Source organism: Sinocyclocheilus grahami, unplaced genomic scaffold (assembly GCF_001515645.1).
Source record: "Sinocyclocheilus grahami isolate Dianchi unplaced genomic scaffold, SAMN03320097.WGS_v1.1 scaffold416.1, whole genome shotgun sequence".
Classification (NCBI taxonomy): domain Eukaryota; kingdom Metazoa; phylum Chordata; class Actinopteri; order Cypriniformes; family Cyprinidae; genus Sinocyclocheilus; species Sinocyclocheilus grahami.
The window spans coordinates 271,336-287,811 of NW_015505595.1; the positions used below are offsets into that span (position 1 = coordinate 271,336).

Below are 16,476 nucleotides of genomic sequence, written 5' to 3' on the forward strand. Positions count from 1 at the left end.
ATGAGGTGGATAATGTTACAGAGTTTCACTCCTCTGCCTTCCCACATTTCTATACTGTAATTACATGCATGAAAATCTCCCTCTGTTCTCTCTCTCATGGAATTCATGCATAATTACTTGCATAATTATAGTTCTCTCCATTCTGCCGTTATGGTTTTGTCTTACTCACCGTAACACTCTCTGGTTCGCTCGTATCCGTTGTATCGCAGCGCTTATCGAGTAGTGCCTCTCCTGAGCGCTGTCGAAATGGAGTATGTGAGAGGCCCTGCTGAGAAAAAGTGGCGCACACTCCCTGCTTGTACGCTTCAGACGAGTGTTTGTGTGAGTCCTTGTGCTCTGGAGTTAAGAGAGCTTGGTAAGAGAGACACAAAGATGTCAACTTTACCCATTTAATTTTTATGGAGACAACGCGAATGCGACGTCCCAGTAGGTACAATTAGCAAGACTGCTTAGCAACAGAATGTCACTGATGAGGGAGCAAAGGAACATGGGAAGATAAAGTGAAGTGTTGATGGGAGCATGACAGCCGGATGTAAGGTCTTATTTATAAATGTTTGTAGGAGGTTTTTTGGTTATAGCCTACTTTGAGGACAAATTCTTAAAAAGCAGGACATTTTCCTATAGGCTTAGGACCTGAAAGGTTAGAATTATAAACAATATAAGAGTATACAAACTCATTTAGCTAAATAAGGGGACACAATATCCTAACATAAAGTCCAAAAATTGCAAAACTGTTTCTGGGTCACTAAAGTAAGCAAATTAAATAAAAATATTTTAGTAGGCTATAAAAGCAATAGATGCGTGGGTCAGGGTTTGCATATTGTGGGGAGCAGCCAAGAGAAATTGCTTAATAAACACTGCATAATGTCTTAAAGGGGTCATATGATGCGATTTCAAGTTTTCCTTTCTCTTTGGAGTGTTACAAGCTGTTCATGAATAGATAAGATCCCTAAAGTTACAAAGACTAAAGTCTCAAACCCAAAGAGATATTCTTTATAAAAGTTAAGACTCGTCCACGCCCCCCTAAAATACCTCGTTTAAACACGCCCCCACATGTCTATGTCACGATGTGGGAAGATTTGCATAACGCCGCCCAAATGTTCACGCAAAGAAAGAAGGCATAACTTTATTGTTGCTGCCACCACCGCCGCCATGTTATGAAGACGCTGTGTGTTTCGTTGCGAAAGCGAAAATACTTTGTTTGGCCTTCCAATAGAGGACATGACTAGAAATCAGTGGTTAAGTTGTATTTACAACACTGTTCCAGAACAGTTCAACCCAAATATTCAGATGTGTGCAGCACATTTTATAGAGGACTGTTTCCTGATCCTGGTAGAGTAGACTACAATGCCGGCAGTTCTGACTCACAGACTGTTAGTACGTTTTCATATTTAAAGGATTTGCCACTGACGATTTAAACGCAAGTTTTGAGCAGTGTAGAGTAGCGCTTGTTGTTTGTCATTTCTCCGATCACAAATGCAGACATGGTTTTATGTTTACGCGGCGCGATGCAATGCAACGCGTAAAAAGACAGTGTAAGTCATTATAATCCTTAATTATGTCCCCACTGGATGCAACAAATGCCTCGTTTATAATGGGTTTTAATGTTTTTGTCTCATCGCTCCGGCCGGGACACGGCATCACAATATGGTAAGGGGCGTAACATTTCCATCACACGCTTGAGGTATTCGGCCAATCACAACGCACTGGATAACTGACCAATCACAGCGCACCTCGCTTTTCAGACCGATGAGCTTTGTAAAAATCGAAGCGTTTCAGAAAGGCGGGGCATAGAGGAGAAATAATAATGAACCTTAAACCGCATAAACACATTTCATTACACCCAATACACAAAATAATGTTCTTTTTAGCAGCATCATATGACCCCTTTAATGGAAATCTAAAAAAGCAAAAAGATTTGCATGAGGGCATGGCATAGCAGGGTTGGCCAACTTGGCCCTATAGAAAATATTGTTAGCATATAGAAACAATACAATTCAATTGAAAATCTTTAAGGTGTATTAACAATTTACATGTGCATTTGCTCTTAAATTGTTGTCCCCCACAAAAACACTGGACGCTACACGTTTTCATTTTGATTTAGGCCAACCTCGTTTTACACAGGTTAATACTCATACTGTGTATGTCTGTAGATTTTCTTATCAGACATTCTCGACAATGAAAAGGGGATGTAACACAACGAGTGTAGGCTACTTTTAGTGAAAGTAACTTAAATCACGTACGGTCAGCAAAATATTCATTTATATGGGTTCAGATGTAAGTAAGGGTTCAATTTAACTTCATTACAGCTGTAATCATGTGAATGTCCTGGAGCTATTGTTGAGTAAGTTAGGTGCGCTATCTGCTGGTCACTTCGAGAAGCTTTTGTTTGTCTCCCACTCTTCAACAGTTCAGTTAGTTCACAAACTGACAAATTCAACGGTCTCCGCTTCACTCCTCGTATAAAAACGTACGCGGTATTTACTTTAAAAATTACATGTTACATGTTGCTAAAATAACTATTTTCTCAATTTTAGCCAGTTTCTCAAGCACACCTTCTGTCGCACGGATCAGGGACTCGGCAGCACCGTCCTGGACCGTTCGAGCGCACCTCGGGCCGCCGCTTCTCCCAGTGGAGCCGCGCTGGTGTGTTTGTTTTACCGGTGTGTAAATTAGCCGTAATTCGTTTGCTCAGTAATGACGTGGGAGAGAGCTAATTGGGGCAGTGTTGATGGGTGCGTAAATGAGTCTCTAGTGTGATATGCTAATGAGACCCTGATTCTCTAACTCTCCCTGATCAGCTAGCAGACATAGGGGATGAATGATATAATTTTGTTCACAAACATATAAACAACGTCTATGGCGGCTTTCACTTTAAGTTTACTATGAAACCAACACATTTTTTAATTTTCATGTGCTTTTATTTCAAGCTATTTAACATGACATACAGTCAAAGAAAAAAAGCTACTTTATTATGCTATATTAGCCAGATTATACTCACACACAACAGTACCGGTATTACTATATCACCTACACTCTTAAAAATAAAGGTGCTTCAAAAGGTTCTTCAAGCGATGCCATAGAAGAACCCTTTTTGGTTCCACAAAGAACCATTCAGTCAAAGGTTCTTTAAAGAACCATCTCTTTCTTACCTTTTTGTAATCTGGAGAACCTTCTTTCGCCAAAAAAAAAGAACCTTTTGTGAAACAGAGAGGTTCTTCAGATGTTAAAGGTTCTTTATGGAACCATTTAGACAAAAAGGTTCTTCTATGGCATCGTGAAGCACTTTTATTTTTAAGAGTGTAGTTGTTTGATGCTTCTTTTTTTTAAATTACCGTGTGTGAATTACATGGTAAAGGAGCAAGAGATTTCACTGAGTACAATGTTATTAAATGGTAGCACCACAGTACTTTTTGTAAAGAGTCAACAGTAAAACCGCAGAGACAGCATAATGACAATTTCATTCTAAATCAATAATTCTATTTTTTTATTGCTTTTCTGACACTCTCATGATGCCATCTGACAGCCGTCTTTAAGGTATCTTCATGGCTTTGTTCACTTCTTCACCTCCTCCTTTTCTTTTAGGACTTAAGAAAAACAGTATTACATTAGAAAATAACACAGAGGGTTGAGGGTTTAGCCACAAACTAAAATCAGTCATTTTAAATGCTACAAGTGAGTTTAGGCATCAGTATGATAGATTTGGGCTTTGTGTTGTAATTTTAAATTATTAGTGTTTTTAATGAGTAGAATTAAGTGAGGCAAATGTAATTTAAAAATACAAATAGAGGAAATGAGCATGCACAATTAAATATCCAAGGTACAGATATATTGTGCATCCCTAAATATTATGTCATAGTCAGAGTTACACACTGGACCTGATGGAAATTTTTGACCATACCTCGAACCTCCAGCTTGCACTCCACTTCATCTTCTCCCAGGTCATTGATGGCTCTGCATGTATACTTCCCTCCATCAAACAAGCTTGGTTTACGGATGTTTAAAGTCAGCACACCCTGGTTATTCTGCATGAGATACTTTGGATCCTCGCCAATAATCATCTTATTTTTCATCCATATAATCTTTGGCTGGGAGGAGAACAAAAGAGAATGAGAACGAGAGTGCATTGTTGCTTAATGGGCTTAGAAGCGACTGCATGGGTGAATAGGTTTATATAGTCAAGCACTGTACTAACACTTACTTTCGGGTGTCCACGGACAGCACAGCTGATGGCAGCGCTGTAACCTGCGATAACAGACCTGTCCACGAGAGGTGTGATGAATTTAGGAGAGCTGCACATATCTTTTTCCTTGTAGGGTTTCAGATTTTGTTGAAGACCTAAGAGAAAGAGAATGGAAAAAGGATTGCACATTACAAGTATCGCTTCAGCAGAGACACTTGGGCAATAATCATCATGTAAAACAACATTCAGTGTTTCAAGATGAATTTTTAAACCACCAGTATGTAGGTACCTGTTTTGGCGATGGCAGCTGTGTTTTTGCTGATGCCAGCATCATCACTCATGCCACAGATGTTCTCGCTGAACACACGGAAGGTGTACTCGTTCCCCATCACCAGGTCAGACACGGTACAACTAGGTCTGCGATTGTGTTCAAGAACCGTGAACCACTCCTAACCGGTGAATGAGCGAAAGACAGATTTGTAGTTAAACAGCCAAACACAAATAACATCTGGTGTTGTTGGCCTTGCACAAAACCTAGATACAAACCTTTCTCTATTCACTATTGGTTATGATATGCCCTAAAGCTGATGTGCTAGGTTTTCTGTGCTACTTCTTTTTGAAAATACCTCAAATAAATTACAAATATATATATATATATAACTTAATAGAAAATAAGAACACAAATGTTACTGTCAATAAATGTAATATTTTACATATATAATATTTTTCAAGATATAGGGTATTAATTATCTATCCATAACATAGACTACATACAACCATTCAGGTGTGTTTTATTTGAAGTATATAACGGCCAGAAATATTTGGTGTAGGTTTTAGACTCAAGTTTTCTCACACCTGAAGAAGGTGTGGTATGCCTTCGGTGAACAATTAATTCTTCATGCTCACTTTGTGCAGGAGCAGAAAACAATCCTCTCAAAACACTCAAACCTCTGTAATGACATTAAGATTAAAGGGGCCTAACCTGCTAATTATAAAGGAGTGTTCACATACTGTTGACCAATACAGTAGGTACTGTTGCTGGTTTACCTTGGTTTTTAAGTCAGCCTTTTGGATGGTATAGCCAGTGATTTCACAGTTGCCATTATCTTTTGGAGGCTTCCACTCCAAAGCAGCATTGAAGCCCCAAACATCAGTTACAGTGACAGCAATTGGAGGCCCAGGCTTGTCTGTGAGAACGTGAAGGAAAGGGAAAGAAAAAAAAGGACTGTAGGCATTACTGTAGAGCTTGACACCAATACACTGTCCTAATTTTAACCACAAGACTAATTAACGTGCGCTAAATGGAGAAGAAGCTACAAGTGAGTGAGCAGATGAATGATAAAAATGAAAAAGGGAGAAAATGAGGGAGAAGAGAAAAAAGAGGGTGAGCACATGAGCGTGAGGTAAGGATAGTGAGATCACGCTAAAAAAAGATTGAAAGCGAGAGAGTTGGAGTTTGCGGCTAGGAGCGGCTGGCATTAATCCTGGGCAGGCTGCTGGGATGCTGGCAGCAAACTGTGACTAAATGCCTGTCTGGCTCATCTGAAGGGTTTTTGCACTCTCATTAGCTTACCTCCCAGCGGGAACACAGAGTGAGTGTCCCCTAATCCTATCCTAATCCCGTTCAACACCAGGAATAATCCAAACAACACCCCGCAGAATAATCCCTGCAACCGAACTGACCTATGACATCCTCGATTTTGGTGAAAGTGTAAGTGTTTAATATGAAACCTTTCTGACAGTTTAGGAGTTGGAAATTCAATGTAACTTTTCAAAGTGATCCTCAAACACTTTCCACGGGTTAACAAAAATTAACCTGACTCACACTTCACTTCGCAGGGAAATGAACCTTCTGAACTGTGCGGTTTAATCCTTTAATTTTCTGTCATCGCTGTATTTGTGGCACTATATAGTGATGTCTATAATGTTGATGTGAGTGATCTCCACAAATGAATGTGCAGCATTTTCAGCACCCTTAAACACAACTTTTTTTAATACTATTTTCTAGACTGTTAGCAAGGTAAAACACTCTGCGTCTTTAAATTCACCTTTACATTATCATTAAACCATCGCCAGTACATCCGTACTCATTGTGACGGATGTCTTCAACCATCGCATCACATCTCCCGCTGTTTTTTGAGCATCCTGCCACAAGCGTTGCATTTTTATGATGGCATGTCAAGTTGGAAAAAACATTTCATAGAGACGCAGCCTTGTGGGCAGTGCTCCAACATAGCACACAACAACACTTTGGGGGGGCTCAAGGTCTTATCCCGATCCCGTTCAAAAATTGTTGTCCTGTTCCACGCTTGCTGTTTCTGCCCAAATGCTCTTATCAAAACAAAATTATCAAAATATAAAATTCTTTAAAAAAAAAACATATCACAAGATCCCAGTATTCTGTTCTAATTGGTTGCACAGTACTAAGAACACATCTAATGTAAAGGCCCCCTAAGAAGTGTGTGCAACCTAGGTCAGGTGAATGCTTGTGACTTGTTAGTCAAACTAATAATTCAGGCAACCCACGCCTCTGTAATTCTTGAATTTGAAATTATGTTGTTGTGCATATCCCAATTAAAACATCAACCAAATCATTTTGTTGACACTAACCTACAATCTGGATCTCAAGATTGACTTTGTCCTCCATGTTCTCAATCTGCACGGAAAGGGTGTACTGGCCAGAGTGCTCTCTGGCCGCCTGCCTGATGAACAGGATAGTGTCCACATCACTTGTGCGGATATTCACCAGCCCGGTGTCTAGAGGTGCACCATCTTTGAGCCAGGTCACCACAGGACGCGGTTTGCCCTGATAGCAGTTGACATGGTGTAAATCGATAATTTGAAGTGCTGCGAAGAGCAGCGATTGAACGGAAAAGTAGCACTACAGAGGTACTACAGAAGAATGTCCGTGTATGACTGACCTGGAAGGGAATGACAAGGTTGACCTTCTCACCCACTCGTTTGATGTACTTAGTCCTAAGCTGCCGAGGGAGGCGGATTTTAGGACGCTCTGAGAGAGGAGATTGAGAGAGGAAAAAGACAGAAGAAAACGTGCTGAAAATGACAACAGTGGGGTGTTTATATACTTAATGGTCAGTGCATCACAGCCAAGTGTGTTGTGTCAAATCTGCATTGAGTAGTTAAAGGGAAAGTTTACACAAATCTGAAAATTCTCTCACCACTTAAAGGATTGTCACTTCCAGAATAAACATTTCCTGATCATTTACTCACCTCCATGTCATCCAAGATGTTCATGTCTTTCTATTTCAGTCGAAAAGAAATTAAGTTTTTGACGAAAACATTCCAAGATTTTTCTCCATATAATGGACTTCAATGGCGGCCAATGGGTTTAATGGGCGTAATGCATGACCTTTGCAATGTGACTACATAATGTGTAAGGTCAAGTTAGTGCAAGACGAGCATTTGTGGTAAAAAAGTATATCTCTTTTTTGTTTTTGTTTTTTTTTTGAAAATGAGAGATAGTAGATAAGCCCCTTATTTCTCGGCTGGGATCTGCAATTTGGGCTTTCAACCTGTTGGCCGCCATTGAAGTCAATTATATGGAGAAAAATCCTGGAATATTTTCCTGAAAGGCTGTAATTTTTTTTCAACTTAAAAAATACATGAACATCTTGGATGACATGGGAGTGAGTAAGTTGTCAAGAAATGTTTATTCTGGAAGTGAACTAATCCTTTAAGAAGATATGTGGAAAAATGTCCACACAATGCAAGTAAGTGAGGTCCAGTGTTGTTTTAAGCAATATTTATCCCTATTTTCTCCTATTTTTTGGAAGACAGAGACTGCACATTTTAAATGCATATATTGGGATATATTTCAGGATACTCCACAAACTCCCATTTTTGATTCCTGGGAATATGTTTTATGTTGTTTGTGTGCAAGTATGTATGTGTGCGAGTCTCACCGACAATCTCCCGAATGGTGACAGCTTGCGCCATCACAGCCGGAGGGCTACGACCAGCGATGTTCACAGCTGTCACCCTGAACAGCATCTTCTCTCCAACAGGCAGATCTCCATTCAATAAGAAAGAGCATAATGGATACTTGATGACTAATCGGTTTTAGTGTCCTGGCATAGAGCAATATTGGTGAGGTCAAGGACGAGGTGAGCTTACTTATGCATGAATCGATAAGGGTGGCTGTAAGTGGACCGCTATACCTGCCAATGTGTGTCATTTTGATGCGGTCGCTGGGAATGACCTCCACCCCATCTTTAAACCACTTGCCAGTCACTTTCTCATCTGACACTTCACACTTGAAGACAGCCTGTTCTGCTGCCTTCAGTGTCAGATCAGCTATACTCTGCAAAACCTCCAGTTCCTTCTCTATGATAGAGAAAAAATAAGAGAAAGAAGGGCAATGAGTCCATTAATATTAAAATATAGAAACATTACTGAAATATCAGCCAAATGGTGGAAGGACTAAGAAGGTAGAATTGTCATTTTACTCTATCAAAATAAGTACCTTCCACTTCCAGCTCTCCCTTGGACTCCCCCCCACTAGTGTACACATAGTATGTCCCAATGTCCTCTGCGGTTGCCTCGTTGATGATGAGCCAGTGCTTTGTCCCATCTTTCTTAAAGCGATACTTTCCATCTCGGCTCAGTTCCACTCCATCCTTCTTCCTGAGAGAGATGAAGAGAGACAGAGGGAGAGTGAGACAGAGAAGGACAAAGATGGAAATAATGTTCATAAGAAACTGAGGAAGGCAATCCATGCCAAGATTACTGAAGATAAAATAAGAAAGAGAGTGGAACTAGTACAAAGAGAACATGCATTGAAAAAAACAGGATGGAAAGATGATACAGCAGAAAACAACATTGAAAGATACGTATGATACTGTAATTATATTGTGAGAATTGATCCTACTAGAGCTTTTATAATTTATTTAGCATGTAAATTAATGTATATCTTAAAACCTCAAAGCGGAATTTTTTTTTCCATCTGCTTGTCTGAACTTGAGCAGAAATGTCGAAAAAAGCAGATAGTGCTCAGCCACATTACTCAGTTAAACAGAGAGAGGTAATGACAGAGAAAACTGCATAATCTAAAACTAAATGTGGCATTTATTATAGGCTAATAGGTTTTTGTGTGTTTTGACATAACCATAGTAGTTGCTAAATGAGTCATTGTATTCTACAATTGTTGGTAATAAACGGAAAACAAAAGAGCAGTCAGACAATTTGCCGTTTAGCCTATTCAATGTTAATAATGGCTTGTTAATGTTCAATGACAATAATTAGTGATGTTGACCTTGATAGTAATGCAATTAATTTAGTCAGCTGGTGATGTTTTCAGCATTTTAATTTGTACAGTTTGTCAATTTATTTGTAGGCCTGTTGACTGAACTAAAGAAGCTGGTGACCAATTGACCAGGTAAGTGTTGCCAGCTTGGTCCAGTACCTCACCATTTCACATTGGCTCCCTCTTCAGACACTTCAACCTCAAACTCCACCTTCTCCCCAACCACCACATGGACGTCATCCAACATCTTAGTGATGGTGACAGGTGGTTCTGTTCATATAAACACACCAATAAGTGGTTAATACAATCAAACACTATAAAATGAACAACATTTTCATCAAAGAGGAGTTTCTGGGGCTGATGGCAGCTACAATGCCACATATCCATGAATAAATAAGACAATAAAGGTACAAGAATTAAAACAAGAGACATACACAAAGACTTGGCTCAAAATAACACGGCTCATGTAAAAACAAGGTAAGGACAGACAGCATAGACAGAGTTTTAAAATAATCAATAGGCAGATGGCTACCACTCAGGGGCAGACAGGACACAGGACAGAGACAGATAAACAGAAAGAACAAATGAAATTACAAAAAGGGGGATGTGCTAATGATGCCATTGATGTAGATGATGATGATGATGAAGATGGTGATAACGACAGTGTACCTTGGACAAAGACCTCAGTGAAACTCTTCTCCTCTCCAATCACACATTCATACGCGGCATCATCAGCGAGGGTGCACTTGTTAATAATGAGCTTACGGATACCACCCACACTCTCAAAGATATATCTAACAGAAAGAGATAAATTCAGCACAAACCTCATGTAAGGCATCGAGCATCAACCATCAATAGCATTCATCAATGACAACCAGTGCACCTCTCAAGTGCTATGTAAAACCAGTTGTTCCAGTGCTTTTAAACACAAATACAAAGGGTCATACTTGGCTGAAGGTTTGATCTCCTGTCCATTTTTCAGCCATTTGACTTGAGCGTTGGGGTCAGCCAGCTCCACACTAAGCTGTATTTTCTTTCCTTTCTCCACAGAGTAAGCAGGATCCAACTTCTTTAGGAAAGCTGAAAACAGAAGCAGCACTAACATATTCAGTCCATTACAATACTCGCCCACCAATTCCAAATCTATTTTGCTTGGTTAATTAACAAAATTACATTTTACGGTTGGGTTTGAACCCTTCATATGTATGTACAGTATGTGTGTGTGTGAGGAACTATGACTTGGTACATCCGTCATGTGTCTCACCATCGCTCTTTTTGGGCTCCACCTTCTTCATCTTCTTAAGTCTTTTGAGCAGGCCCCTGAGATCAGTGATGCCGTACTCAAAGGCGATCTTCTCATAGTCACATGGCTTAGCATTTTTCAGGATCTCCCACACATCCACATCTATCTCAGGCTCCTCCTTCTGCTTCCTCTCTCTGAGGCACATGGAATCCAAAAATATGGTTAATCTTCATATCTGGTTGCGATTGACTGTTTTTATGTTGAGTCCTAGGGACCACAGTCATGTTGTGCTTCCTTCAAATTCTACTAATAAGTTTCTATGACCTACTCAAAACCGAGCATGCTGATATTAATGAGGCTGCTCTGTTGTATCATGAAATATGCATGCATATTTTAGAAATTTGACTCATCCAAATTTATCAGACCCCAGACAGAACTGGGGTTAATGTTAAAGCCTATATTACATTTCTACAGTGAATAAATGACACAATTAATTATAATCAGGCAGTGATTACTATGTATGCAATTTGAAGGAAGCATGATGAAAGGGAATCTTTCAAGACCTTCAGCTGCACATAAAATAAACAGAGTGAGAAGAAAAAACATGGAGGGGGTAGAACATCTTCCAAACCTTTTCTTGAGTAAACCACTGAAATCCAGTTCACCTGCATCCTCTCCTGCATCTCCCCTACAGATGACAGAAGGTAATTAAAAATAAAAAGGAAAATAAACAATTAGGAGTACATCATGTTTTTAATAAATACTGTTTACTGTATAGCTTTCTATAAACTCACATAACAGACGCTTACTGTTATACATTCTTAAAAATAAAGTTTCATGAAGAACATCCATGAAACCTTTACACTGCACAAAAGAACATGCACTGGAACCTTTATATATATCAAGGATACATGCAGCATATTACTGACATTTACAGTTATGAATTTGGCGACGGTTTCGTCTGAAACGACTAACACTGCATTCAAGATATACATTTTATTGGTTCATGCAATCGCTGGGAGTCAAACCTATGACACAAACCTATGGTATTGCCAGCATCATGCTCTACTGTTTGAGGAGCTCAAGAATAGATCAAGGAGCCTGGCTCAGTCCTAGGGCTAAACAGAGACCTCCCGGAGCTGGACCTGGAGTCAAACTCTCAGACACGAGGAAAAACATCTCTCAATCGGTCCATGAGATCATTACTGCTCAGAAGAGCAGCTTCTGGCAACAGACAGCTCCCTCAAGTGATATGCAAGAGTATCATACAATCTTACTTGTATGAACGTGAGGAGCATGAGCACTTACTTTATGTACACCTACAGCAGCATCTAAACATAAAGTCACACTGACAATATGAATAAAAATTCCTCCAAACAGAGACCATAAACATCTTTGGAGTGTGTTAAAACAATGTGACCAGTGTTGGGTCCGAGTCAACCTTGTCGAGTCCTAGTTTTTAATCAATTGAGTTTAAGTGGGAGACATTTATTAATGTCTTTTAATATAAATTTTATGTAGCTACTTCTTTTTTACATTTTATATTACACATGACGCGGATTCGTCTATACTCTGAAAAATTTCTGCGTCCTAAATATCCAAGTCCGAGTCCACCCGAGTCCGTCCAAGTCCAAGTTCATTCACAATTGCAGTCCGAGTCCCGAGTCCTGAGTCCAAGTACCCCAACTCTGAATGTGACATCAAAACATCTATCAGTTACTAATGAGTAAGAGACACAGACACACAAACAAACTTACGATCGTTTGAACGCCTCCAAAATGTTTGTTTGTTGTGTCTCTTCAGCAGCTGAAGGAGAAGATGAAATACATGATGATGATGATGAGAAAGTGTGAGTGTTTGAGTTGCGCCAAAATCTGATTACGTCAAAGCCAATAAATGTGTAGTGCTGATTTACTAAGTGCTGCGAAACTAACAGGAGAGGATCTAATCAGCTAAATACCTACTGAATAATGAATCAGCTCTAGACTTACAGTACAGTAAAGTGTGCGCACACACATACCAGGTGTGTGCTAACTGACTCTATTCATCTGAAAACGACATTATATGCATTATAAATGATGTACATCAGGTGTTTCAAACTCTAATTACTAGCCAGATTCAGTGATAAGACGAGAGTTTGTACATCAGAATATGTCAAATGTTCTTTTAATTCACCCATTGCTGCATTATGTCCTACCTTCGACGGAGATGTCAAATGTGCAGCTGTCACACTTGTCTTTGGAAGTGACCTCACAGCGATAACCTCCTGCATCTCCATCCACAACCTTAACAATGGTCATCTCATAGGTGTATATCTGGCATCAAGAAATATAAATGTTAACTCTGATCTGTAATGAACAAATCTCAAATAAAACACACTGTTCTTCACACACCTTGGTGTTCCTATCATAGGTTTCTTTGAACTGCAGGTGCTTTCCAGCCTTGCTGCCCAGATCCATCCATTTCCCCTTCAGCCACTTCATAGTTGGCTTCCTCAGCATCTGAGAGGAGTCCACCTTCGTCACAAATGTGACATTTTTCCCTGTTACAAATAAAATGACATGAATAAATAACGCTGAACTTACGATATACCATTATTTATGAGTATACATTAAGCAATATCACACAAGCAAGAGTTCTATTGAATAAAGGTTATTTTTTTAGCAGAATTGTGTTTCTGATATTGTTTGTATTCTTACAGTTCAAGTGAACAAAAATAGGTTCTGCACTCACTGAAATACTTCTGAATGATTTATGGACTTTTTATTATACAAAAAGAACATACTGATCCATTTATGCTTTTTGTATAATAAAAAACAAATCTATAAATCATTAAGAAATATACAAGTGAGTGAGGATCCTGCATTTTCTATTTGAATCCATTATGATTTTAATGAAATTTTATTGATCTACACTCACAAAGCATTGGTTGAGCACAGTGATTTAACATATTTTTGATTACGTACAGTTCAATAAATAAGAAGTTACATTATAGTCACAATGTTGCCAGTTACCTTATGTATTGTTGCTCTATCAATGGAATTATTTCCATACGAAGTTAAAACTGTTGCACGTTTCTGAGCAACACACAATAATAGCGTTTGTTTCCAGAATTAACTTGTGTTTATGATTTGTTTATGACTAAATTTGCTTGTTTCATTCCTGAACAAATCAGTGCTTTGAAGCAAATCAATTGAATGAATTAATCAATGACCCACTCATAATGACAAGCGCTTGCTTCATTCCTGATCAAATCAGTGTTTTGAACGAAATGGTTAAGTAAATGATTCAGTGACTCATTCATAAATGCAGTCACTTTTATCATTCTTAAATGAATGTGTTCTAAATTAATTGACTAAGAGAATAATTAAATGACTCAATTAGAAAGTCACCACCTACTGGCGTAAAAACTGAACCTGCAGAAGCAGTCACTAAAAAACCACCACTAATGCTCAGACTAGGAGCCTGGAAAGAAATTGTACAGCACACAAATCTTGGAGTGAATTCAGCAGTGCAGCTACGGACAGTTCAGAATCTCACCTTTAACGGCAGTGACACTCTGAGGCTTCTCCACAAGCAGCCCACTTATCTGAGACATCTGAGGCTCTTCTCCTGGGACATGTTCTACCGGCAGATTCAGAGAAACAATGTAAACTGATATGAACTGATGAAAGCCCACGTTAATGGACACTAAGAAAGGCTATAGTCAACCAGGACTGAAAAGATGCTGAAAACAGTGAATCATTCATGATACTTGTTATTCATTTTGACATTTAAGCAGCCTGGGGAAAAGCTTCCTAAAACATTTAGCACCATCTAATGAAACACAATTATTGACTATTGACCTTTCAACCCTTCCAGATCCATAAACTGATTGTTCACCCAAAAATAAAACTTCTGTCATTTTTTGTTCACCCTCATGTCTTTCCAAACTAATATTACTTTCTATTCTCTGTGGAGCAAAGTTATTTTCTGAGTAAATGATGACAGAATTTTCTTTTTTGTGTGAACTAACACTTTAGGATCTGCACTGGGATGTGAAAGACACGTACACAATTTCCTTTTGCATGACAGATACTTTTTTTTTCATGTATATGTCATTGACAATACATGCTAAAGGATTTGTGTGTCTTACCATCCTCAGGCAATTCTGTATCAAAGAAAAAGAGAGAAAACAGATTGAAGGAAACCATTAGGAAGTTATATATGGCATGACATTATGGCTCTTTTGAGACCTTTTAGGAGGCATTCATGTACACACATACTGTAGGCCTACATACTAACACACATAAATGTAGAAACTGACGTCCTTCAGTTTTTCAGAATGAAGAAAGTGCGTAGCCGGTAATTAAGTTATATTCTTCACTATACAGTCAATACCAATCAACTTCAGTGTCCTGCAAACCATTATAATCATAGTGGTACTGATGGGTGGGTGGGTTTTTTTGGTTGATGCTGGTTAAAATTTAGTTAAATGGATGGCTTTGATGGTTGATTATTTAAAGGTGTCATATGATGCTGCTAAAAGGAACATTATTTTGTGTATTTGGTGTAATGAAATGGGTTTATGCAGTTTAAGGTTCAAAAAACACATTATTTTCCACATACTGTACATTATTGTTTCTCCTCTATGCCCCGCCTTTCTGAAATGCATAGATTTTTACAAAGCTCATCGGTCTGAAAAGCGAGGTGTGCTCTGATTAGCCAGCTATCCAGTGCGCTGTGATTGGCCAAATACCTCAAGCGTGAGATGGAAATGTTACGCCCCTTACCATATTGTGATGCCATGTCCGGCCGGAGCGACGAGACAAAAACATTAAAACCCATTATAAACGAGGCATTTGTTGCATCCAGTGAGGACATAATTACTGATTATAATGACTTATACTGTCTTTTTACACGTTGAATAAAACCATGTCTGCATTTGTGATCAGAGAAATGACAAACAACAAGACCTACTCTACACTGCTCAAAACTCGCATTTGAATCGTCAGAGGCAAATTCCTAAATATAAAAAACGTACTAACAGTCTGTGAGTCAGAACAGCCGGCATTGTAGTCTACTCTTCCAGGTTCAGGAAACAGTCCTCCATAAATTGTGCTGCACACATCTGAATATATGGGTTGAACTGTTCTGGAACAGTGTTGTAAATACAACTTAACCACTGATTTCTAGTCGTGTCCTCTTTTGGAAGACCAAACAAAGTAGTTTCACTTTCACAACGAAACACACAGCGTCACACACAGCGGGCTTGAGTGAGCGGCGGCCGGAGGCCTAGAGTGAGGAACGGCCAGTGGACTAGAGTGAGCGGAGGCCAGCTTGAGTAAGCAGCGGGCGGCGAGCTTGAGAACGGTGCGGCCGGTGGATTTGATGAAGGAGCGTCCGGCGGGCTTGCGGCATCCACATGTGATGACCCCTGGGCTGGACTCCGCTTCGTCCACGGTGAAAGCCGATCTGGCGAGCCACAGCGCGAAGTTGATGTATTTCCTCAGCAACCAGCAAGGATAAGCTCTAGGTATGGTGAAGCGGATATCGTCCTCTTTTGGAAGGCCAAACAAAGTAGTTTCGCTTTCACAACGAAACACACAGCACCTTCACAACATGGCGGCGGCAGCAACAACAATACTACAGCGAGAATAAATGTTACGCCTTCTTTCTTTGCGTGAACATTTGGGCGGCGTTATGCAAATCTTCCCACATCGTGACGTAGACATGTGGGGGCGTGTTAGAACGAGCTGTTTTAGGTAGGCGTGGTTGACTCTTAACTTTTATAAAGAATATCTCTTT

General features: G+C 39.4%; 1 protein-coding gene across 1 annotated transcript in view; it reads right to left on the minus strand.

Annotated features, from left to right (window-relative positions):
* Positions 1-3,329: 3,329 nt before the first annotated feature.
* LOC107551135 (myosin-binding protein C, fast-type-like) overlaps positions 3,330-16,476 on the minus strand; it is a 31,584-nt gene continuing 18,437 nt past the window's right edge. Inside the window, exons 4-23 of the mRNA XM_016232638.1 lie at positions 14,825-14,839; positions 14,230-14,313; positions 13,083-13,231; positions 12,887-13,004; positions 12,447-12,495; positions 11,321-11,377; positions 10,711-10,883; positions 10,394-10,526; positions 10,116-10,240; positions 9,611-9,716; positions 8,667-8,827; positions 8,318-8,527; positions 8,107-8,214; positions 7,105-7,193; positions 6,794-6,989; positions 5,231-5,370; positions 4,473-4,632; positions 4,202-4,338; positions 3,902-4,088; positions 3,330-3,587 (exon numbers count right to left, since the gene is read on the minus strand). Of these exons, the coding sequence (XP_016088124.1) occupies positions 3,556-3,587; positions 3,902-4,088; positions 4,202-4,338; positions 4,473-4,632; positions 5,231-5,370; positions 6,794-6,989; positions 7,105-7,193; positions 8,107-8,214; positions 8,318-8,527; positions 8,667-8,827; positions 9,611-9,716; positions 10,116-10,240; positions 10,394-10,526; positions 10,711-10,883; positions 11,321-11,377; positions 12,447-12,495; positions 12,887-13,004; positions 13,083-13,231; positions 14,230-14,313; positions 14,825-14,839 (2,429 nt within the window). The 3' untranslated portion in view covers positions 3,330-3,555. The remainder of the gene's footprint in view (positions 3,588-3,901; positions 4,089-4,201; positions 4,339-4,472; positions 4,633-5,230; positions 5,371-6,793; positions 6,990-7,104; positions 7,194-8,106; positions 8,215-8,317; positions 8,528-8,666; positions 8,828-9,610; positions 9,717-10,115; positions 10,241-10,393; positions 10,527-10,710; positions 10,884-11,320; positions 11,378-12,446; positions 12,496-12,886; positions 13,005-13,082; positions 13,232-14,229; positions 14,314-14,824; positions 14,840-16,476) is intronic.